Source organism: Hyla sarda, chromosome 1, assembly GCF_029499605.1.
Source record: "Hyla sarda isolate aHylSar1 chromosome 1, aHylSar1.hap1, whole genome shotgun sequence".
NCBI lineage: Eukaryota > Metazoa > Chordata > Amphibia > Anura > Hylidae > Hyla > Hyla sarda.
In genome coordinates, this window is record NC_079189.1 from 6,307,625 (window position 1) to 6,330,547 (window position 22,923).

Sequence of the window (22,923 nt, forward strand, 5' to 3'; positions counted from 1 at the left end):
CCATCTTGTGTCCTTCCTCCCCCCTTTTCCCGGCTCTCTCATACCCTCATTTGTATTTTTCCTGCCCCTGCACTTTGGTTTCCTTCCTATGTCCCCATTTTTATTGTTTCCTCCTCCATATTCAGTCCTTACTCCCCGATCCCTTCCTTGTCCTGTGTCCTTTCCCTTCATCCATATATACTCTGTCTTCCCCATCCTGCGGCCCTTGTGTTTCTCAGTCACTGTCTTACTTATTTACATATGGTTTTCCGGGTACTCCAGTGGAATTTTTTTTTTTTTTTTTTTTTTAAACAACTGATACCAGAAAGTTAAACAGATTTGTAAATGACTTCTAATAAAAAATCTTAATCCTTCCAGTACTTATCAGCTGCTGTATGCTCCAAAGAAAGTTATTTTCTTTTTGAATTTCTTCTCTGTCTGACCACAGTGCTCTCTGCTGACACCTCTGTCTTTCTCAGGAACTGTCCAGAGTAGGAGAGGCTTACTATGGGGATTTGATCCTGCTCTGGACAGTTCCTGACATGGACAGAGGTGTCAGCAGAGAGCACTGTGGTCAGACAGAAAGGAAATTCAAAAAGAAAAAGTTCCTGTGGAGCATACGGCAGCTGATAAGTACTGGAAGGATTAAGATTGTTTACAAATCTGTTTAACTTTCTGGCACCAGTTGATTTAGAAAAAAATTTCCACCGGAGTACCCCTTTAAAACACAGGAAAACCATATGTAAATAAGTAAGACAGTGACTGAGAAACACAAGGGCCGCAGGATGGGGAAGACAGAGTATATATGGATGAAGGAAGAAATGGTGAGGGGCATCAAAGAAGAGGGGAAGGGAAAGGACACAGGACAAGGAAGGGATCGGGGAGTAAGGACTGAATATGGAGGAGGAAACAATAAAAATGGGGACATAGGAAGGAAACCAAAGTGCAGGGGCAGGAAAAATACAAATGAGGGTATGAGAGAGCCGGGAAAGAGGGGAGGAAGGACACAAGATGGGGGAAGGGAGAAGGGGGGGTAGATGGGTCATGGGCCGTTTCTTTACCTCCCCCCACTCCCTCCTTTCATGCTTATGTCCTGCTTTCCTTACACCTTCCATCCCTTCTTCCTTATCCCTCCATTTCCTCACTGCTTCCTTCGCTATCACCATCCTTTCTCCCTTATGTCTTGCCCCTTCTATCCGTTCCTACAACCTTCATTCCTATGTCTGCCCCCACCATTTCCTTACTCCTTCTTTCTCCTCCTCTTTCTCCCCTATGTCCTCTACTCCTGCCATATATTTACTGCCTCCTTCCTTCTTTCCCATGTCCTGCCCTCTCCACTTCCTTAGGGTACGATCACACTACGTTCCTGCCCTAGTGACTCTTATCTGTCGTCATCCCGCTGAACATGCTGACGTATACTGTTAACGGCAGCAGTGGAACCCTTTCACTTCTATGGCTGAACATAGTCGACCCCAAGTGACTCCATTCCAGACGTGTGCGCTATTTCAAAAGTGAAACAACCCCCGTTATGAGTCCACTTAAAATAGCAAATACGTCTCGAATGGAGTCACTAGGGGTCGACTGCTTTCATTAACAGTGTACGTTGGCATCCCATTTTAGGCGGAATGTCAACGGATAACGAGGGCAGGAACGTAGTGTGATCGTACCCCGACTGCCATAATTCCTCCTTACCCATTCCCCCATTATGCCCTGCTCTTTACTATGTTCTACTGGTTCCCCCTCTTACACTTTCCCTATATGTCCTGCCCTTTTCATTTCCTTCTTTCTGTTTCCCCTCTTAAAGGGGTACTCTGCCCACAGACATCTTATCCCCTATATCCGCTATCCAAAGGATAGGGGATAAGAGGTCTGATCACGGGGGTCCCGCCACTGGGATCCCCTACGATCTTCGTGCAGCACCCGCACCGCACCCGGCATTCTAAACAGTATGTTTAGAACACTGGGTTTCTGTGCCCGGAGATGTGACGTCATAGACATGAATGGAAGGGGCATGAGGTCACGTCATGAGGGGGGGCATGGTGTGGTGTTTCCAAGAGTTCTGAGCATGCCATCCCTCTGCTGGGACCCCCTTACCCCCTATGCTTTAGATAGGGGATAAAATGTATCTGGGTGGAGTACCCATTCCCGTTTCCCCTCTTACACCATCTCTATCCCTTGTTCCTCCTCCTCACCCCATATCCCCCTTTCTACCTCCATCTTATTTGTCTCCTCCTTTGTCTCACCCTTAGACCGCTGAAGAGGGGGCCGCCAGCGCCATTTATTGCTCTGTATCAGAGGAGGCCGAGGGGCTGACAGGAAAGTTCGTGGACAGTGACTGCACTATTGTGCTGCCCTCCGAGAAGACGCGGGATCCGGCTGTCAACAAGAAGCTATGGGAGGCGTGCGAATCGGCAACTAACCTCAACGCTTATCAAGGAAAACTATCAAAGTCTCGCTGAACAAGACGTGAAGAACAGAAACCTCTAGATCTCCCATGGACAGTAGAGACCGGCTGAGGCCTCAGGATCTTGGTTCCATATTAAAAAATGGGGCTAGAAACTGCTGAAAGTGACCAACAGGGAACCTCAACGTCCCAAAATTTGTGATCAATCAAAATGCTACATAAAATGTAATAAATATAAATTTTATAAAGTGTTTTACAGCGGTAATATTCTCACATAATATGGAGGTCCAGCTTACAATCTACATAGTAATTACAGGAGCCCCCCCATATGTGAGGGCACGGTGGGGGGGGGCAATCTCAATATCCAATGGCGTGGGACCCTAGTGACATTAAGGTGCTCACAAAAGACTAATGGGGACTGCATACAATTACTACAGGGTTATTGTCTGGGCCAAACGGACAGTGATGATGTCACAAGACTACCCCCTGATGATGTCACTGACCCCTCAGACCACCCTACATCACTAACAGCAGACGGTCATACACCCGTAAGAGCGAGAGGTTCCTGTACTGTGACTTTACTGCCACACGATGTTAACGTTTCGCTTGTCCTTTCGCACCCTCTCCTGCAGCTTGTGGTAGTCTCTACACGTCACGTCCTTACAATGAGACAAGTCCAGGGTCTTTAGGTCGTTCTTGGCCTTAAGAATAAGTGATGCCCCCCACTGGGTGACGTTGCAGTTGCACAGTGAAACCTCCCGAAGTTTATAGAGTGGCTCAGGCTGGGTTGACCCATAGACCATCTCAAGCACAGTATCAAGAAGAGCAGGGATATTACAAAGCGACAGAGACTCCAGTTTGGGACACCCCTTCAGAAGAGACACCAAGAACCCCCCAAGTTTGTGCTTAAAGAAGTCTTGGATGGGGTCATCTCCTTCCAAGAGCAGGCTAAAAGTGTGCAGGTGAGGTAGCGGAAGAGGGTTGCCGAGCCAGGGGGGCAGCTCCGGGACATTTTGTGACACACTATAGCGGGACACAGTAAAAATGCCCTGGAAGCTCTGCAGCTTGGTGCACCATGTGAGCAGGGTGGACAGGGAGTCTTCCTGGCACCAAAGCAAGTTCTGAAGTGACAGGTTGCGCAGGCTGTGACTCACAGGATGGATGCTGGGCAAGATATCCTCCAGGGTCCTCAGAGGATGTTCAGGGCAGTGCAGAGCCAGGTGGGTAAGGTTCGGCCATTGCATAAGACTCCATGAACATTCAGGTTGGCCCCTAAGAGAGATGACAACCTCCTCCAGACCTTGGCACAGACATCCCAGAATCGAAACGTCCTCTTCATCAAGGTCTTCTAGCTTCTTCAGGTGTAGAGTGGAATCATGTGCAGCCGCCCTTGTGTCCTCCATCCCGACCCCCTGGTTGCACTTACCCGTCCTCCTGGACCTGGTTCTAGCGACCTCCCCCATTGAGGGAAAGTTCTCTGGTGGGAACCCAGATGGGCTAAAGTCCCTAAGGTACAGAAGACGCATGGCATCGGCCAGAGAAGGGTTGGCGAGTTGCTTCAGGCCGGGAAGAGCCAGTAACACAAAGCATAGAGCATACACCCACTGCTCACCCTGCGGCTTTATGTCCTGCAGGAGCAGCACTCGCAGACCCTGGCAGCAGAACTGGCCGCTTTTTACATCATACACCAAGGAGAGCACAGAGGCCGGGGAGATTTTCTTACATCGAGAGACGTCCAGCTCCCGAAGCCTCTGACAAGACGTGCCGATGGTGGCCAAGACAAGCGCATCACTCTGAGTTTCGGAGAGGCAAAGCTTCTGGAGCCGAGGCAGGCGCTCTATCAATGAGACCAGGGACGAGGCTGGGATGCGCGAACAGGAGTGTAGGTCAAGGGAGGTCAATAACTGTGGAGGAATGGAGGGCAATCATCAGTAAATTTGCATGGAGGAGGAGCAAGGATGGTAGAGAGGTCTGACACTCACCTTACAGCGGACAGTCACCAGTTGGGCCATGGCGTTATTGAACAGTCCGGCACATGAGCGGAGGCTTAGCTCGGTAAGGTGAGGCTGGAGCAGCAGGTGGAGGCCAGCCTTAGTCAACTTATGGGAGTCTCCCAGGATCTGGATTAGGTTCTGCACCAAGGGCCCAGCTGTGGGGGATGAAGAAGGATTCACACACAGACACTTAATCTTTAGAGGTGGGCTATGGACATTGGGCTGGAGGTAAATGATGGGCCCTATTCCAACCTGGGGCCCATACATAACTGTGCTGGTGAAGTGAAATGAGTATCTAACACAATGTATCTACTGATGTTGGATACATGGGGGTACTCACCCATCTGGTTGAAGGGCCCCTCTATGTACATGAACCTGTATTCCTCCATGTTCTTGTCAGTATAGTCCTTCATCCAGACGTTCTCCATGTTGTCCGCGATGTTCTGCAGACACAGGCCGGTGAGACTCTCCACATCCTTTCCGGGTGACATCCTGCGGCCACCCTATGAGCAAAGGCAGTTCACAATATTGGAGGAGGAAGGATTATGTATAACCACACTGCATGTGGATGATGGGACCGTATCACTACACACCTGACACTACACTGCCCCCTGGGTACACACAGTGAAAAGACTGGTGACAATACTGGAGGAGGAAGGATTATATATAACCACGCTGCATGTGGATGATGGGACCGTATCACTACACACCTGACACTACACTGCCCCCTGGGTACACACAGTGAAAAGACTGGTGACAATACTGGAGGAGGAAGGATTATATACTGTATAACCATGCTGCATGTGGATGATGGGACCGTATCACTACACACCTGACACTATACTGCCCCCTGGGTACACATAGTGAAAAGACTGGTGACAATACTGGAGGAGGAAGGATTATATATAACCACGCTGCATGTGGATGATGGGACCGTATCACTACACACCTGACACTACACTGCCCCCTGGGTACACACAGTGAAAAGACTGGTGACAATACTGGAGGAGGAAAGATTATATATAACCACGCTGCATGTGGATGATGGGACCGTATCACTACACACCTGACACTACACTGCCCCCTGGGTACACACAGTGAAAAGACTGGTGACAATACTGGAGGAGGAAGGATTATATATAACCACGCTGCATGTGGATGATGGGACCGTATCACTACACACCTGACACTACACTGCCCCCTGGGTACACACAGTGAAAAGACAGGTCACAATACTGGAGGAGGAAAGATTATATACTGTATAACCACGCTGCATGTGGATGATGGGACCGTATCACTACACACCTGACACTACACTGCCCCCTGGGTACACACAGTGAAAAGACAGGTCACAATACTGGAGGAGGAAGGATTATATACTGTATAACCATGCTACATGTGGATGATGGGACCGTATCACTACACACCTGACACTACACTGCCCCCTAGGTACACACAGTGAAAAGACTGGTGACAATACTGGAGGAGGAAAGATTATATATAACCACGCTGCATGTGGATGATGGGACCGTATCACTACACACCTGACACTACACTGCCCCCTAGGTACACACAGTGAAAAGACAGGTCACAATACTGGAGGAGAAAGAATTATATACTGTATAACCACGCTGCATGTGGATGATGGGACCGTATCACTACACACCTGACACTACACTGCCCCCTGGGTACACACAGTGAAAAGACAGACAGGTTACAATACTGGAGGAGGAAGGACAATATATACTCGGGTCCCTTACAAAGGGCCGCGCTGCATGTGGATGATGGGACCGTATGATTACACACCCGACATTACACTGCACCCAGGGAATAGACAGGAATAGAGCTCTATATCATGTCACAGTGACTCATCCCGAAACCATGGAGCAAATGACTGACTACTCCCTACATTCCCAACACTCTCCTGTACATCTGTCAGCGCTCTCCTGCATGTCTCTCAGGCAGTCAGCACTCTCCTGTATGTCTCTCAGGCAGTCAGCACTCTCCTGTATGTCTCTCAGGCAGTCAGCGCTCTCCTGTATGTCTCTTAGGCAGTCAGCACTCTCCTGTATGTCTCTCAGGCAGTCAGCGCTCTCCTGTATGTCTCTCAGGTTGTCAGTGCTCTCCTGTATGTCTCTCAGGTAGTCAGCGCTCTCCTGTATGTCTCTCAGGTAGTCAGCGCTCTCCTGTATGTCTCTCAGGCAGTCAGCGTTCTTCGTATGTCTCTCAGGCAGTCAGCGCTTTCATGTATGTCTCTCAGGCAGTCAGCACTCTCCTGTATGTCTCTCAGGCAGTCAGCGCTCTCCTGTATGTCTCTCAGGTTGTCAGTGCTCTCCTGTATGTCTCTCAGGTAGTCAGCGCTCTCCTGTATGTCTCTCAGGCAGTCAGCACTCTCCTGTATGTCTCTCAGGCAGTCAGCGCTCTCCTCTATGTCTCTAAGGCAGTCAGCGCTCTCCTGTATGTCTCTCAGGTAGTCAGTGCTCTCCTGTATGTCTCTCAGGCAGTCAGTGCTCTCCTGTATGTCTCTCAGGCAGTCAGTGCTCTCCTGTATGTCTCTCAGGCAGTCAGCACTCTCCTGTATGTCTCTCAGGCAGTCAGCGCTCTCCTGTATGTCTCTCAAGTAGTCAGTACTCTCCTGTATGTCTCTCAGGCAGTCAGCGTTCTTCGTATGTCTCTCAGGCAGTCAGTGCTCTCCTATATGTCTCTCAGGCAGTCAGCGCTCTCCTGTATGTCTCTCAGGCAGTCAGCGCTCTCCTGTATGTCTCTCAGGCAGTCAGCGCTCTCCTCTATGTCTCTCAGGCAGTCAGCGCTCTCCTGTATGTCTCTCAGGCAGTCAGTGCTCTCCTGTATGTCTCTCAGGCAGTCAGCACTCTCCTGTATGTCTCTCAGGCAGTCAGCGCTCTCCTGTATGTCTCTCAGGTAGTCAGTGCTCCCCTGTATGTCTCTCAGGCAGTCAGCGCTCTCCTGTATGTCTCTCAGGCAGTCAGCGCTCTCCTGTACGTCTCTCAGCACTCTCCTATATGTCTCTCAGGCAGTCAACGCTCTCCTGTACATCTCTCAACACTCTCCTATATGTCTCTCAGGCAGTCAGCGCTCTCCTGTACGTCTCTCAGCCCTCTCTCTTGTAAACTGACCTGCACTCTCCTATATGTCTCTTAGGCAGTCAGCGTTCTCCTGTATGTCTCTCAGCACTCTCTCTTATAAACTGACCTGCACTCTCCTATATGTCTCTCAGGCAGTCAGCGCTCTCCTGTACGTCTCTCAGCACTCTCTCTTGTAAACTGACCTGCACTCTCCTATATGTCTCTTAGGCAGTCAGCGCTCTCCTGTATGTCTCTCAGCACTCTCTCTTATAAACTGACCTGCACTCTCCTATATGTCTCTCAGGCAGTCAGCGCTCTCCTGTATGTCTCTCAGCACTCTCTCTTATAAACTGACCTGCACTCTCCTATATGTCTCTTAGGCAGTCAGCGCTCTCCTATATGTCTCTCAGCACTCTCTCTTATAAACTGACCTGCACTCTCCTATATGTCTCTTAGGCAGTCAGCGCTCTCCTATATGTCTCTCAGCACTCTCTCTTATAAACTGACCTGCACTCTCCTGGATGTCTCTCAGCACTCTCTCTTATAAACTGACCTGCACTCTCCTGGATGTCTCGTCTCCTTTGCTCTGATTTATACAAAGTCTTTCTCCTTCCAACACTTCATTTCCTGCTGAGTCACCGACTCCTCCCCGCAGTAATCTACACCCGAAATACAGGGAAGTGGTACTGTGCAGAGTCCATATATACAGGACAGGAGTGGTACTGTGCAGAGTCCATATATACAGGACAGGAGGAGCGGTACTGTGCAGAGTCCATATATACAGGACAGGGGGAGTGGTACTGTGCAGAGTCCATATATACAGGACAGGGGGAGTGGTACTGTGCAGAGTCCATATATACAGGACAGGAGGAGCGGTACTGTGCAGAGTCCATATATACAGGACAGGAGGAGCGGTACTGTGCAGAGTCCATATATACAGGACAGGGGGAGTGGTACTGTGCAGAGTCCATATATACAGGACAGGAGGAGTGGTACTGTGCAGAGTCCATATATACAGGACAGGAGGAGCGGTACTGTGCAGAGCCCATATATACAGGACGGGGGAGTGGTACTGTGCAGAGTCCATATATACAGGACAGGGGAGTGGTACTGTGCAGAGTCCATATATACAGGACAGGGGGAGTGGTACTGTGCAGAGCCCATATATACAGGACGGGGGAGTGGTACTGTGCAGAGTCCATATATACAGGACAGGGGGAGTGTTACTGTGCAGAGTCCATATATACAGGACAGGAGTGGTACTGTGCAGAGTCCATATATACAGGACAGGGGGAGTGGTACTGTGCAGAGTCCATATATACAGGACAGGGGGAGTGGTACTGTGCAGAGTCCATATATACAGGACAGGGGGAGTGGTACTGTGCAGAGTCCATATATACAGGACAGGGGGAGTGGTACTGTGCAGAGTCCATATATACAGGACAGGGGGAGTGGTACTGTGCAAAGTCCATATATACAGGACAGGGGGAGTGGTACTGTGCAGAGTCCATATATACAGGACAGGAGGAGCGGTACTGTGCAGAGTCCATATATACAGGACAGGAGTGGTACTGTACAGAGTCCATATATACAGGACAGGAGTGGTACTGTACAGAGTCCATATATACAGGACAGGAGTGGTACTGTGCAGAGTCCATATATACAGGACGGGGGGAGTGGTACTGTGCAGAGTCCATATATACAGGACAGGGGGAGTGGTACTGTGCAGAGTCCATATATACAGGACAGGGGGAGTGGTACTGTGCAGAGTCCATATATACAGGACAGGGGGAGTGGTACTGTGCAGAGTCCATATATACAGGACAGGAGTGGTATTGTGCAGAGTCCATATATACAGGACAGGAGTGGTATTGTGCAGAGTCCATATATACAGGACAGGAGTGGTATTGTGCAGAGTCCATATATACAGGACAGGAGGAGTGGTACTGTGCAGAGTCCATATATACAGGACAGGGGGAGTGGTACTGTGCAGAGCCCATATATACAGGACGGGGGGAGTGGTACTGTGCAGAGTCCATATATACAGGACAGGGGGAGTGGTACTGTGCAGAGCCCATATATACAGGACGGGGGGAGTGGTACTGTGCAGAGTCCATATATACAGGACAGGGGGAGTGGTACTGTGCAGAGTCCATATATACAGGACGGGGGGAGTGGTACTGTGCAGAGTCCATATATACAGGGCAGGGGGAGTGGTACTGTGCAGAGTCCATATATACAGGACAGGGGGAGTGGTACTGTGCAGAGTCCATATATACAGGACAGGAGGAGCGGTACTGTGCAGAGTCCATATATACAGGACAGGGGGAGTGGTACTGTGCAGAGTCCATATATACAGGACAGGGGGAGTGGTACTGTGCAGAGTCCATATATACAGGACAGGGGGAGTGGTACTGTGCAGAGTCCATCTATACAGGACAGGGGGAGTGGTACTGTGCAGAGTCCATATATACAGGACAGGAGCGGTACTGTGCAGAGTCCATATATACAGGACTAGGGGAGTGGTACTGTGCAGAGTCCATATATACAGGACAGGAGTGGTACCATGCAGAGTCCATATATACAGGACAGGAGGAGTGTTACTGTGCAGAGTCCATATATACAGGATAGGAGGAGTGGTACTGTGCAGAGTCCATATATACAGGACAGGAGGAGTGGTACTGTGCAGAGTCCATATATACAGGACAGGGGGAGTGTTACTGTGCAGAGTCCATATATACAGGACAGGAGGAGTGGTACTGTGCAGAGTCCATATATACAGGACAGGGGGAGTGGTACTGTGCAGAGTCCATATATACAGGACAGGGGGAGTGGTACTGTGCAGAGTCCATATATACAGGACAGGGGGAGTGGTACTGTGCAGAGTCCATATATACAGGACAGGGGGAGTGGTACTGTGCAGAGTCCATATATACAGGACAGGGGGAGTGGTACTGTGCAGAGTCCATATATACAGGACAGGGGGAGTGGTACTGTGCAGAGTCCATATATACAGGACAGGAGTGGTACTGTGCAGAGTCCATATATACAGGACAGGAGTGGTACTGTGCAGAGTCCATATATACAGGACAGGAGGAGTGGTACTGTGCAGAGTCCATATATACAGGACAGGGGGAGTGGTACTGTGCAGAGTCCATATATACAGGACAGGAGTGGTACTGTGCAGAGTCCATATATACAGGACAGGGGGAGTGGTACTGTGCAGAGTCCATATATACAGGACAGGAGTGGTACTGTGCAGAGTCCATATATACAGGACAGGGGGAGTGGTACTGTGCAGAGTCCATATATACAGGACAGGGGGAGTGGTACTGTGCAAAGTCCATATATACAGAACAGGAGGAGTGGTACTGTGCAGAGTCCATATATACAGGACAGGAGGAGCGGTACTGTGCAGAGTCCATATATACAGGACAGGAGGAGTGGTACTGTGCAGAGTCCATATATACAGGATAGGAGGAGTGGTACTGTGCAGAGTCCATATATACAGGACAGGGGGAGTGGTACTGTGCAGAGTCCATATATACAGGACAGGGGGAGTGGTACTGTGCAGAGTCCATATATACAGGATAGGAGGAGTGGTACTGTGCAGAGTCCATATATACAGGACAGGGGGAGTGGTACTGTGCAGAGTCTAAACACATAGAATAAAGAAAATGCTCCTTTGCAGAGTCCATACACACAGGACATGAGAAGTGGTACTGTGCAGAGTGTATACACAACATAGGGCAGAATAAGTGGAACTGTACAACTTCCATTTATACAGAATAAGGGCAGATAATGAGAACAGGAGAGTGAAAGGGTAGAGCGCAATAGGCCACACCCTGCAGAACAGCTCTTCACCTGGGAAAGAAAAGATAAGAATATTCTGGAATAAAAATGAAAAAAGCCGAGATCTGAGACATAACATACCTCTCGGGTGACCACTGGTCATCGCATGCGCAGCTGCAACATAGAACCAGATAGTGGGCAGAAAGGTTTAGTGCTGTGTCGGCACATTCCCTGTGCCAACAACCCCTTTAAAGTGAACCTGTCACCTCTCTAGTGCCCCTCAGACCTATCATGTTTGTAGTGCCCCTCGGACCGGTCACGTCTGTAGTGCCCTTCGAACCTGTCACGTCTGTGGTGCCCCTCGGACCTGTCACATCTGTAGAGCCCCTCGGACCTATCACGTCTGTGGTGCCCCTCAAACCTGTCACATCTGTGGTGCCCCTCGGACCTGTCACGTCAGTAGAGCCCCTCGGACCTGTCATGTTAGTAGAGCCCCTTGGACATGTCATATCTGTAGAGCCCCTTAGACCTGTCATGTCAGTAGAGCCCCTCGGACCTGTCACGTCAGTAGAGCCCCTCGGACCTGTCACGTCAGTAGAGCCCCTCGGACCTGTCACGTCAGTAGAGCCCCTCGGACCTGTCACGTCAGTAGAGCCCCTCGGACCTGTCACATCAGTAGAGCCCCTCGGACCTGTCATGTCAGTAGAGCCCCTCGGACCTGTCACGTCAGTAGAGCCCCTCGGACCTGTCACGTCAGTAGAGCCCTTTGGACCTGTCACGTCAGCAGAGCCCCTCGAACCTGTCACATCAGTAGAGCCCCTCAAACCTGTCACGTCAGTAGAGCCCCTTGGACCTGTCATGTCAGTAGAGCCCCTCGAACCTGTCACGTCAGTTGAGCCCTTCGGACCTGTCACATCAGTAGAGCCCCTCGAACCTGTCACTTCAGTAGAGCCCCTCGTACCTGTCACGTCAGTAGAGCCCCTCAAACCTGTCACGTCAGTAGAGCCCCTTCGACCTGTCACGTCAGTAGAGCCCCTCGAACCTGTCACGTCAGTTGAGCCCTTCGGACCTGTCACATCAGTAGAGCCCCTCGAACCTGTCACTTCAGTAGAGCCCCTCGGACCTGTCACGTCAGTAGAGCCCCTCAAACCTGTCACGTCAATAGAGCCCCTCAAACCTGTCACGTCAGTAGAGCCCCTCAAACCTATCACGTCAGTAGAGCCCCTAGGACCTGTCATGTCAGTAGAGCCCTTCGGACCTGTCACGCCAGTAGAGCCCCTCGAACTGCCCCCACTACCTTTTAGATGGGGGAGAACACCGTTCTGACCATGTTTTCATAAGCTTAATATGATGTCACAATATATCAGTGTCAGGCCCAAGGCCTGATTATGGAAACATACATGTGTTTTATAATTGCATCTATGTATAAACTAAGACCTGGGGGGTGAGGGGTCATTCAGATGGTGTATACTTTGTTTTTGTGAATTGCAGCCAATTGGGGCCTGTCTGCTGTTTTCCTCTTTTGAAGTCAAAGGCCCTTTGAAGCAGTAGGATGTGAAGTCTGGTCCCATATATGAGATAAGAGATGCCCCCACCTGGTGGGATCAGAGGGGAGGGGGGAATGGAGTCTCCCTCCAAAAAAAAGGCATATATAATATTTAACAATGCTAGACTGAGGGTTGTTCAATGCTGTGGAACAAGCTGACAAGACCATCCTAAGCTGGAACCTCACTCTCTCTCATGGACTGCTAATATCATCATGCTGTAAGAACTTCATTTTTGCTTTCTGAACTTGTCTTGCTAAACTCTTTTATACATTTTTGTAACTGTATGTCATTTGTTTATTTTTATGCATAGCACTGTGATACATTTTATCAGATTAAATGTTTAATTAATCAGCTCTGGTCTTTGATCTCTAAATATATGAGCTCACCTTTCTGAAGGCAGCTCGGGTGAAACACGTTTATCTAAGGGTTAATTTGGTGACTTGCTGGGACTAGTAGTGGATACCCAGAGGTCTGGCGGCTTTAACCCTTGCACAATCACACTCTCTCTAGCGTCTTAGCTGGACCGATAGGGTGTGATCGTGACAACTGGTGGCAGCGTCGGGATATATTTAGAGATTTTTAGTGCTTGCTGGATTTTACCTGTAAGGAAATCTTAGCACTAAAAAAGTAAATTCCAAAGACAGAGCTCAGTGCTGGTTTAAAAGACATACAAAAAGAGTGCAAGACAGTTCTGTCCTCCCCATCTCCTGTTTTACCTCCTCTGTCTCATCTCGGAAATATGGAGGCATATCACAAGCAGTCCAAGCCTGCACTGGAGCTAATGTGCCAAGAAAAGGACATCCCTACTGCAGGAAAGAACAAGGAACAACTTATTGCTGATCTTGTGGAGTATGATGCCCGTGCAGAAGAGCTGAGTGACATGAGACAAATTCCTACAGCTGGAACTGCCATCCAAGGACTGATATCTCCTGGGGAATACAACATTACTCCCCATCAGGACAGTACTCCACATGAGGCCTTGGACTCTTATATGCGGACTGCCTTACAACACCTTGGGAATGTGGATGCCAATATGAAACTCCAACTGCTTCTCCAGTACCAAACTGCAGAGAGAGAGGCTCAGGCACGAGCGGCAGAGAGAGAGGCCCAGGCACGAGCCACAGAGAGAGAGAGGCCCAGATATGAGCTGCAGAGAGAGAGGCACAGATACGAGCTGCAGAGAGAGACGGCAGAGAGAGAGGCCAAGTGGAGGCATGAACTGGAGGTTCTGAGGCTGAGAGGGGATGCTTTATCTGCACGGAGTGATGTGCAGGATCAAGGAGACCACAAACCCCGCTTGGAACATTTCCCCATGTTGGAGAGAGATGGTGATCTGGATGTGTTCCTGAGGGGATTTGAAAAGGTTTGCCGGCAGTTCCATCTACCTAAGGAACAGTGGGGACAATATCTAACCCCAAGGTTGCGAGGGAAAGCTCTGGATGTGTTTGCTTCGCTTCCCTCTGAGAGTGACCAGGACTATGAGGCAATAAAATCTGCCCTGCTAAAAAGTTTTAATCTGACTCCAGAGACTTATCGGAAAAAGTTTCGGACTTTGCAACAAAGTGCCACAGAAAGCTGCGCTCAACATGCAAGTCAGCTAAGGACTGCATTCAGGCTATGGACTGGGGGCCTACAAGTCACTACCTATGAGGCCCTGGAGGACTTGATGGTCCTGGATCAGTTTCTCCAAACATGGAGCTTTGAAGCCAGAGAGTGGATTTTGGACCACAAGCCCAAGACAGCCATGGAAGCAGCAGAACTAGGAGATGACTTCGCCAACAACCGGGCACAGACAGCAAAGCGTGGATCTGCACAAGCCGGAGCAAGTACCTGGAGGGGAGCCACACAACCACAAAGCACCACCAGGTCAGCCGGGAAATTCTTGCCATCATTCCCAAAAGCAACAGGCTTTTGGGACACCCGCCGAATGTTACAGATGCAATAACATTTGGCACCTGAGTGCCACTTGCCCCAACAAAAAGAATTCTCCACCAGTAGCTGGAGGACACACAGCCGTCCTTCTGGTGTCCGGAGCGGTGGAGAAAAGAGCGGATAACCTGCAGAGTGTAACTGTGGGTGACCGGGTTACAGTGGGTTTACGAGATTCTGGAGCCTCCTTTACCATGGTGCAGCCTGAAGTGGTGGATACAGAGAACATCATCCCTGGAAGAACCATGGCTTTAAAAGGAATTGGAGGTGTGCGGACTGCTGTGCCCATGGCCCGTGTGTACCTGGATTGGGGTACAGGCAAAGGTTTGCGGGAGGTGGGGGTCTCTGAGGACATCCTTGTTAATGTTCTGCTGGGGAATGATTTGGGTCGGATGCTATGTCATTATGCTCCAGAGGACACTACCTGCACACCGGATGGGCTAGGAGAGAGCCCTGTTCATTCTGAGGTACTGTGCGAGACTTTGGGAGACACTGCGAGATGTGGTAACTGGGAGGGGGTGCAGGGGATTGATAGTTGTTTACCTGTGACTGAATCAGTAATGTTTTCCAAAAGTGGAATGGGGTGTATTGTAAAATGTGGTGACAATGCATTGCCAATGCCAAAACCTAGTGTAGATGGGCTAGGGGAAGGGGTTGGTGTGCCCCTGGTGACATGTAAGGATGAGGGACCAGCAGTGAGTGATATGTCCCAATCCTGTGAGCCTAAGGAGGAGGAGGGAAGGAGTGATAGCCCTGTGTATGATGCCTGTATTGTTATGTCTGGAACTGAGGGGGAGGAAGGTAAACCCCAGGGAGGCATACCAATGGTGGCAGTGGTAACGCGTCAGCAGCATGCCAGGGCTGCAGCTTTAACAGGAAGGGAGGATGGTGATGCAAGGGGCAAGCTGTGTAACTTGCAAGCCCCAGCAGAGGAAGGTGGAGATGCTAGTTCACCTGGGGGAAATGTGCTCCCTGATACCACGAGATGGGGGGAGGGAAATGAGCATTTCCGGGAAGCTCTGCGCAGTGACCCTTCCCTTGAAGGGCTGAGACAACGTGCTGACCATACAGGTGTTGAAACAGATGGGCATCGTGTATATTGGGAAAATGATATCTTGTACTGGGAGTCCCTTTCCAAAGGCATGCTAGGGGCCCAGGAGAGAGAAAAGCAGTTAGTGGTTCCTAGGCAGTACAGGAAACAACTGCTGAGGTTGGCCCATGAGACCCCACTGGCAGGACATTTGGGAGTGGCCAAGACAAAGTCCAGGTTGGCACACAATTTCTACTGGCCGGGTATGGGTACTGCTGTTGCCAATTATTGTAGATCTTGTCGGGTCTGCCAGAAGGTGGGTAAGTCTGGGGATGTTACTCGTGTTCCCCTACCAGTCATATCTGTACCCTTTGAACGAGTGGCAGTGGATATTGTGGGACCTCTAGCTATACCCAGCAGCACAGGGAAACAATTTATTCTTACTGTTGTAGATTATGCAATTAGGTACCCTGAAGCTGTTGCCTTATCCTCTGTCCGAGCAGATAAGGGGGCAGATAAGGTGGCAGATGCTCTGATCAGTATATTCTGCAGGGTGGGGTTCCCCAGAGAAATGCTCACTGATCAGGGCACACAGTTCATGTCCAATCTAATGCAAAGTCTCTGTAAGAAGGTGAATATACAGCACTTGGTAGCAAGCCCATACCCCCCCCAAACAAATGGTCTCTGCGAGAGGTTCAATGGGACCTTAAAACAAATGCTAAAAACCTTTGTAGAATCGGAGGGAAGACTGGGGAAAGTATTTACCCCATCTGTTATTTGCTTACAGGGAGGTACCCCAAGAGCCTACAGGTTTCTCGCCCTTTGAGTTATTATATGGTCACAAAGTGCGGGGACCCCGAGATTTAGTTAGGGAAGAATGGGAAGGGGGGCTACATGCCCCTGAGACTTCTGTGGTGGAGTATGTTCTGAGATTCAGGGACAGGATGCAGACACTAACTGGGCTGGTACATGACAACCTCACAGCAGCACAGTCCAGGCAGAAGTACTGGTATGATCGCAATGCAAGGGACCGGGTCTATGAAGTGGGACAGAAGGGAATGGTTCTGAACCCCATCAGGCAGAATAAGTTGCAGGCTGCCTGGGAGGGTCCCTTCCCCATTCTGCAGTGCCTAGAACCCACCACATATGTAGTTGCCCTTGATGAGATAGGTCAGAGGCAGAGACAGTACCACATTACTATGGCATACTATGACCCTGAGGAGGTGGTACTTAGTGTATGTAGTGCACCAGAGGAAGGGCTGGGTAGTGATCCCCTACTGGACCTAGTGGAGGAAGCTAAGAGCCAGGGATCCCTTCAGGATATGGAGATCAATCTACAGCTCTCAGATGAAAGGAGGAGGCAGCTTAATCAGCTACTAGGCCCCTTCAGTGCCACCTTTACTGGGAATGCATCAAGAAGAGAAATAGATGGTTAAGGGAGACAGATCTATCGGCCTGGAGGGCCAGATCTCTCTGTCTCCATCTTAAGGGGGAGGTGTCAGGCCCAAGGCCTGATTATGGAAACATACATGTGTTTTATAATTGCATCTATGTATAAACTAAGACCTGGGGGGTGAGGGGTCATTCAGATGGTGTATCCTTTGTTTTTGTGAATTGCAGTCAATTGGGGCCTGTCTGCTGTTTTCCTCTTTTGAAGTCAAAGGCCCTTTGAAGCAGTAGGATGTGAAGTCTGGTCCCATATATGAGATAAGAGATGCCCCCACCTGGTGGGATCAGAGGGGAGGGGGGAATGGAGTCTCCCTCCAAAAAAAAGGCATATATAATATTTAACAATGCTAGACTCAGGGAGTTCAATGCTGTGGAACAAGCTGACAAGACCATCCTAAGCTGGAACCTCACTCTCTCTCATGGACTGCTAATATCATCGTCCTGTAAGAACTTCATTTTTGCTTTCTGAACTTGTCTTGCTAAACTCTTTTATACATTTTTGTAACTGTATGTCATTTGTTTATTTTTATGCATAGCACGGTGATACCTTTTATCAGATTAAATGTTTAATTAATCAACTCTGGTCTTTGATCTCTAAATATATGAGCTCACCTTTCTGAAGGCAGCTCGGGTGAAACACGTTTATCTAAGGGTTAATTTGGTGACTTGCTGGGACTAGTAGTGGATACCCAGAGGTCTGGCGGCTTTAACCCTTGCACCATCACACTCTCTCTAGCGTCTTGGCTGGACCAATAGGGTGTGATCGTGACAATCAGTGGCTCCGGTATATACACAGTGAATGGAGCCAGAAGCAAATGTCTTTGTTTATGTTGTAGAGTACCCACTGAGCTATTGCTAAAAACTCATCCTTAATGGCCAAGGTGCCCCCCCCCCCCCTGCTCGGATCAAGGCTGGCACAGCAGATACAACCTCGGTGACCCCATTCGGACTTTGAGTCTAAGTAATCCAAAATATGCGGCCTGACCTGGCAGGGGAGCCGTCTCGCTGGTGGTAGCTCTGTTGTGGGACGGTTTCGAAGAAATCAAGGAAGAATGGGACCTGTATGAAGGACGGCTCTCTCACAGGAAACCCTCTAGGGGCAGAATGAATTGCCCCATCGTGAGAACCCAGAAGGGCCCTCCTGAGTGGATATGTAGCATTGCAAATGATCATTGGCCTTGACATCTCCAATGGGACAGGAACCTCGGCTGATAAAGGCATAAGAGCGGTACACTGGTGTTCAGGGATACAATGGCTGTATGGAGTCTCTTATCACAGTGACCACAGGCAAAATGGCTTGTTACCACCACAGAGCAAGGTTGTCCACCCGAGATAAGGACATATCTCAGAAGGAATGGTTGGTTTCCAGGAGTAGTAGTGGAGGCAGGGTATAACCCAAAGAGCTGTCCTACCAACTCAGCTGCCGCAAGCCCCTGAAGGGCATTTACATTGTAAACTCATCTTTTCAGATTCAACGAACCAAAGACACACAGAGAGACGGCACTCACCAAGCAGGTACGTTTATTCAAGTCTCATGGAGATGGTACAGGTGACAGGTGGGGGAGCTGCGGTGGAGGACGGGGCTAGCCCCGTCCTCCACCGCAGCTCCCCCGCCTGTCACCTGTACCACCTCCATGAGACTTGAATAAACGTACCTGCTTGGTGAGTGCCGCCTCTCTGTGTGTCTTTGCTTCGTTGGATCTCCGCGCTTCTGCTAGGCTGAGCACCTCCGCTACAGGCTTTTATGTGAGTCGGTCCTGTGTGTTTCTCCTTATGCTTAGTTTCATATGTGCCGGCTTCTCCTCTTTGCTGTTTGTCATCTTTTAAGATGGCATTAACCCCTCGTGAGACCCTACTTACCCCAAGACAACGGACTACTGTATAACTGTGGGACCTTTACGTATTATAGGCACATTTGACAGAGCAAATACGTTCCATCCTATCCAAACACTGGACAGTGACCTTACGGAAGCCATTGGCGAACGACCACAAATAACCTAAAGACGTGGCCCCATCTCAATGATCATCTTCCAACAGAGTCTACAACATCTAGTACATGGCTTGATAGGAGTGTATCCCTGATGGGGCACTATACATGGGGGCGCTGCAAGGCATGAAATCTTATTACAACAACCAAACACATCCCGGGACTTAGAAAACCAATGAGAATAAAGAACTCTATTAATTGATCCACATGGGGGGGGGGGGGGTGATTTACCACAGATGCCAACTGCATTTACTGCAGGTGCCCACTCTGTTATGTTGGAAAAACAATGAGAGAACTCATTGGTGACTTTCATAACAAAAAGGGGCACTTCTATTGGAAGCCATGTAAACATCTGTCATGGAGGGGGCAGCTCTTGTATGAGATTTACAGAGAGGGGCACAATGGATATTTAAAGGGGTACTCCACTGCCCCAGCGTTCGGAACATTTTGTTCTGAACGCTGGGTGCAGGCTATGGGGGTTGTGACGTCACGCCACACCACCTCAATGCAAGTCTATGGACTTGCATTGAGGGGGCATGCCGTGACGTCAAGAGGGGGCGTGGCTGTGACATTATGAAGGCCGTGACAACACGAACCCCACAAATCAAAATGTTCCAAACGCTGGGGCAGTGGAGTACCCCTTTAAGCTACAGACAGCGCAGCAGTCAGCCCGGACCAGTTATTCTACACCTTCTAGAAGAGGTTGCTACAGGGTGGACCAGGAGGTTCTAGTGGCCCTTTTTAGAGTGTTCATCCCGACTAGGTATAGGGATGACTGTAGGTCCATTTAGGGTGAGATATAGGTGCCTTAGGCCCTGGTTTCAATTCCTCCCCATATTTACATGGGTGTTCCCAATCTCTCCCTTCCCAGATAGATGACATGATATCCATAGCTTAGATTGAGTAGACTGCATTACACTTATGATATACTATCACCATCACATAGGATATTTCCCCTGTTCACACAACATCGTCTTGGGTTACCCCATCCAAATACTTAATGGGGTACTCCGGTGGTAAGAAATGGTTTAAAATCAACTGGTAACTGGTGCCAGAAAGTTGAACTTCTATTTAAAAATCTCAAAGGGGTACTCCGGTGGAAAACTTTTTTTTTTTTTTTTTAAATCAACTAGTGCCAAAAAGTTAAACAGATTTGTAAATGACTTCTATTAAAAAAATCTTAATCCTTCCAGTACTTATTAGCTGCTGAATACTACAGAGGAAATTCTTTTCTTCTTGTAACACAGTGCTCTCTGCTGACATCTCTGTCCATTTTAGGAACTGTCCAAAGCAGCATATGTTTTCTATGGGGATTTTCTCCTACTCTGGACAGTTCCTAAAATGGACAGAGATGACAGCAGAGAGCACTGTGCTCTTGATGTCAGCAGAGAGCTCTGTGTTCCAAAAAGAAAATAATTTCCTCTGTAGTATTCAGCAGCTAATAAGTACTGGAAGGATTAAGATTCTTTTTAATAGAAGTAATTTACAAATCTGTTTAACTTTCTGGCACCAAGTAATTTAAAAACCCCGGGGGTGCAGTCACCAGGTCAGTTGTTGGGGGGTGCAGTCATTGGGTCAGTTGTTGGGGGGTGCAGTCCCCGGGTCAGTTGTTGGGGGGGTGCAGTCACCGGGTCAGTTGTTGGGGGGTGCAGTCACCGGGTCAGTTGTTGGGGGGTGCAGTCATCGGGTCAGTTGTTGGGGGGTGCAGTCACTGGGTCAGTTGTTGGGGGGTGCAGTCACTGGGTCAGTTGTTGGGGGTGCAGTCACCAGGTCAGTTGTTGGGGGGTGCAGTCATTGGGTCAGTTGTTGGGGGGTGCAGTCACCAGGTCAGTTGTTGGGGGTGCAGTCACCGGGTCAGTTGTTGGGGAGTGCAGTCACTGGGTCAGTTGTTGGGGGGTGCAGTCACTGGATCAGTTGTTGGGGGTGCAGTCATTGGGACAGTTGTTGGGGGGTGCAGTCACTGGGACAGTTGTTGGGGGGTGCAGTCATTGGGTCAGTTGTTGGGGGGTACAGTCAATGGGTCAGTTGTTGGGGGGTACAGTCAATGGGTCAGTTGTTGGGGGGTGCAGTCATTGGGTCAGTTGTTGGGGGGGGTGCAGTCATTGGGTCAGTTGTTGGGGGGTGCAGTCACTGGGTCAGTTGTTGGGGGGTGCAGTCGCTGGGTCAGTTGTTGGGGGGTGCAGTCATTGGGTCAGTTGTTGGGGGGTGCAGTCACCGGGTCAGTTGTTGGGGGGGGCAGTCACCGGGTCAGTTGTTGGGGGGGTGCAGTCACAGGGTCAGTTGTTGGGGGGGTGCAGTCACAGGGTCAGTTGTTAGGGGGGTGCAGTCACTGTGTCAGTTGTTGGGGGGTGCAGTCATTGTGTCAGTTGTTGGGGGGGGTACAGTCAATGGGTCAGTTGTTGGGGGGTGCAGTCATTGGGTCAGTTGTTGGGGGGTGCAGTCACCGGGTCAGTTGTTGGGGGGTGCAGTCACCGGGTCAGTTGTTGGGGGGTGCAGTCACCGGGTCAGTTGTTGGGGGGGTGCAGTCACCGGGTCAGTTGTTGGGGGGTGCAGTCACCGGGTCAGTTGTTGGGGGGTGCAGTCACCGGGTCAGTTGTTGGGGGGTGCAGTCACCGGGTCAGTTGTTGGGGGGTGCAGTCACCGGGTCAGTTGTTGGGGGTGCAGTCACTGGGTCAGTTGTTGGGGGTGCAGTTACCGTGTCAGTTGTTGGGGGTGCAGTCACTGGGTCAGTTGTTGGGGGTGCAGTTACCGTGTCAGTTGTTGGGGGGGTGCAGTTACCGTGTCAGTTGTTGGGGGGGTGCAGTCACTGGGTCAGTTGTTGGGGGGTGCAGTCACTGGGTCAGTTGTTGGGGGGGGTGCAGTCACTGGGTCAGTTTTTGGGGGGGTGCAGTCACCGAGTCAGTTGTTGGGGGGTGCAGTCACCGGGTCAGTTGTTGGGGGGTGCAGTCACTGGGTCAGGTGTTGGGGGGTGCAGTCACTGGGTCAGTTGTTGGGGGGTGCAGTCACTGGGTCAGTTGTTGGGGGGTGCAGTCACTGGGTCAGTTGTTGGGGGGTGCAGTCACTGGGTCAGTTGTTGGGGGGTGCAGTCACTGGGTCAGGTGTTGGGGGGTGCAGTCACCGGGTCAGTTGTTGGGGGGTGCAGTCACTGGGTCAGGTGTTGGGGGGTGCAGTCACTGGGTCAGTTGTTGGGGGGTGCAGTCACTGGGTCAGTTGTTGGGGGGTGCAGTCACTGGGTCAGGTGTTGGGGGGTGCAGTCACTGGGTCAGGTGTTGGGGGGTGCAGTCACTGGGTCAGTTGTTGGGGGGTGCAGTCACTGGGTCAGTTGTTGGGGGGGGGGGGGGTGACGGTCGGTAGGTCTAGTTAACATTAGGGGCCCCTGGGGGTCCTTTCCTAGCAGGACCCTCGTGGCAGACATGGGGCCATTGAGGACCAACCTGACTGGTCACATGACATGTGTGAACCGTGTATAACTAATGTTGCGGTAAAAATAAAATCGATATTAAGCGATTATCGGGCCTCCTCCTCCCCCACGTGGCCGCACATCCCTGTACTGCGCTCCCTACCACGTGCTCTAGACTTCCAGTCCTCCACCTCACCATAGAGTCCCCCTAAAGGCAGCCGCACCGACCGGAACACCAGCCTCTCTATCCCCCTCTCTCTATAGTCATCACTTTCTCTAGAGGGCGGGAACAAGCAGCTCCCGGGCCATGATTGGCCAGGCTCCCCATC

General features: G+C 50.3%; 2 protein-coding genes across 9 annotated transcripts in view; one reads left to right on the forward strand and one right to left on the reverse strand.

Annotated features, from left to right (window-relative positions):
• Nucleotides 1-2,452, forward strand: part of LOC130293823 (retinol dehydrogenase 11-like) — a 28,715-nt gene extending 26,263 nt beyond the window's left edge. Inside the window, exon 6 of the mRNA XM_056543002.1 lies at nucleotides 2,229-2,452. Within this exon, the coding sequence (XP_056398977.1) occupies nucleotides 2,229-2,438 (210 nt within the window). The 3' untranslated portion in view covers nucleotides 2,439-2,452. The remainder of the gene's footprint in view (nucleotides 1-2,228) is intronic.
• A 508-nt stretch (nucleotides 2,453-2,960) lies between these two features.
• On the reverse strand, nucleotides 2,961-22,918 carry LOC130293453 (uncharacterized). 8 transcript variants are annotated; one of them, XM_056542182.1, is made up of 4 exons: nucleotides 22,791-22,918; nucleotides 4,718-4,880; nucleotides 4,366-4,532; nucleotides 2,961-4,287 (listed from the first exon to the last, which is right to left on the reverse strand). In XM_056542182.1, the coding sequence occupies exons 1-4, from the start codon at nucleotides 22,791-22,793 to the stop codon at nucleotides 2,962-2,964; spliced, it is 1,659 nt and encodes a 552-aa protein (XP_056398157.1). In that variant the 5' UTR covers nucleotides 22,794-22,918; the 3' UTR covers nucleotide 2,961. The 8 variants fall into 8 exon arrangements, with proteins under 8 accessions (XP_056398157.1, XP_056398326.1, XP_056398248.1 ...); XM_056542351.1 differs by lacking the exon at nucleotides 22,791-22,918 and adding an exon at nucleotides 22,629-22,782; XM_056542273.1 differs by lacking the exon at nucleotides 22,791-22,918 and adding an exon at nucleotides 20,131-20,226.
• Between the last annotated feature and the right edge of the window lie 5 nt (nucleotides 22,919-22,923).

What these genes read in the sequence shown, in the direction of transcription:
- LOC130293453 (XM_056542182.1), bottom strand. An exon ending in GGGGCCCTTCAACCAGATGG is followed by an intron (nt 4,533 to 4,717) that starts GTGAGTACCCCC and finishes CATCCCCCACAG; the next exon opens with CTGGGCCCTTGGTGCAGAAC. An exon ending in TGGTGACTGTCCGCTGTAAG is followed by an intron (nt 4,288 to 4,365) that starts GTGAGTGTCAGA and finishes ATTCCTCCACAG; the next exon opens with TTATTGACCTCCCTTGACCT.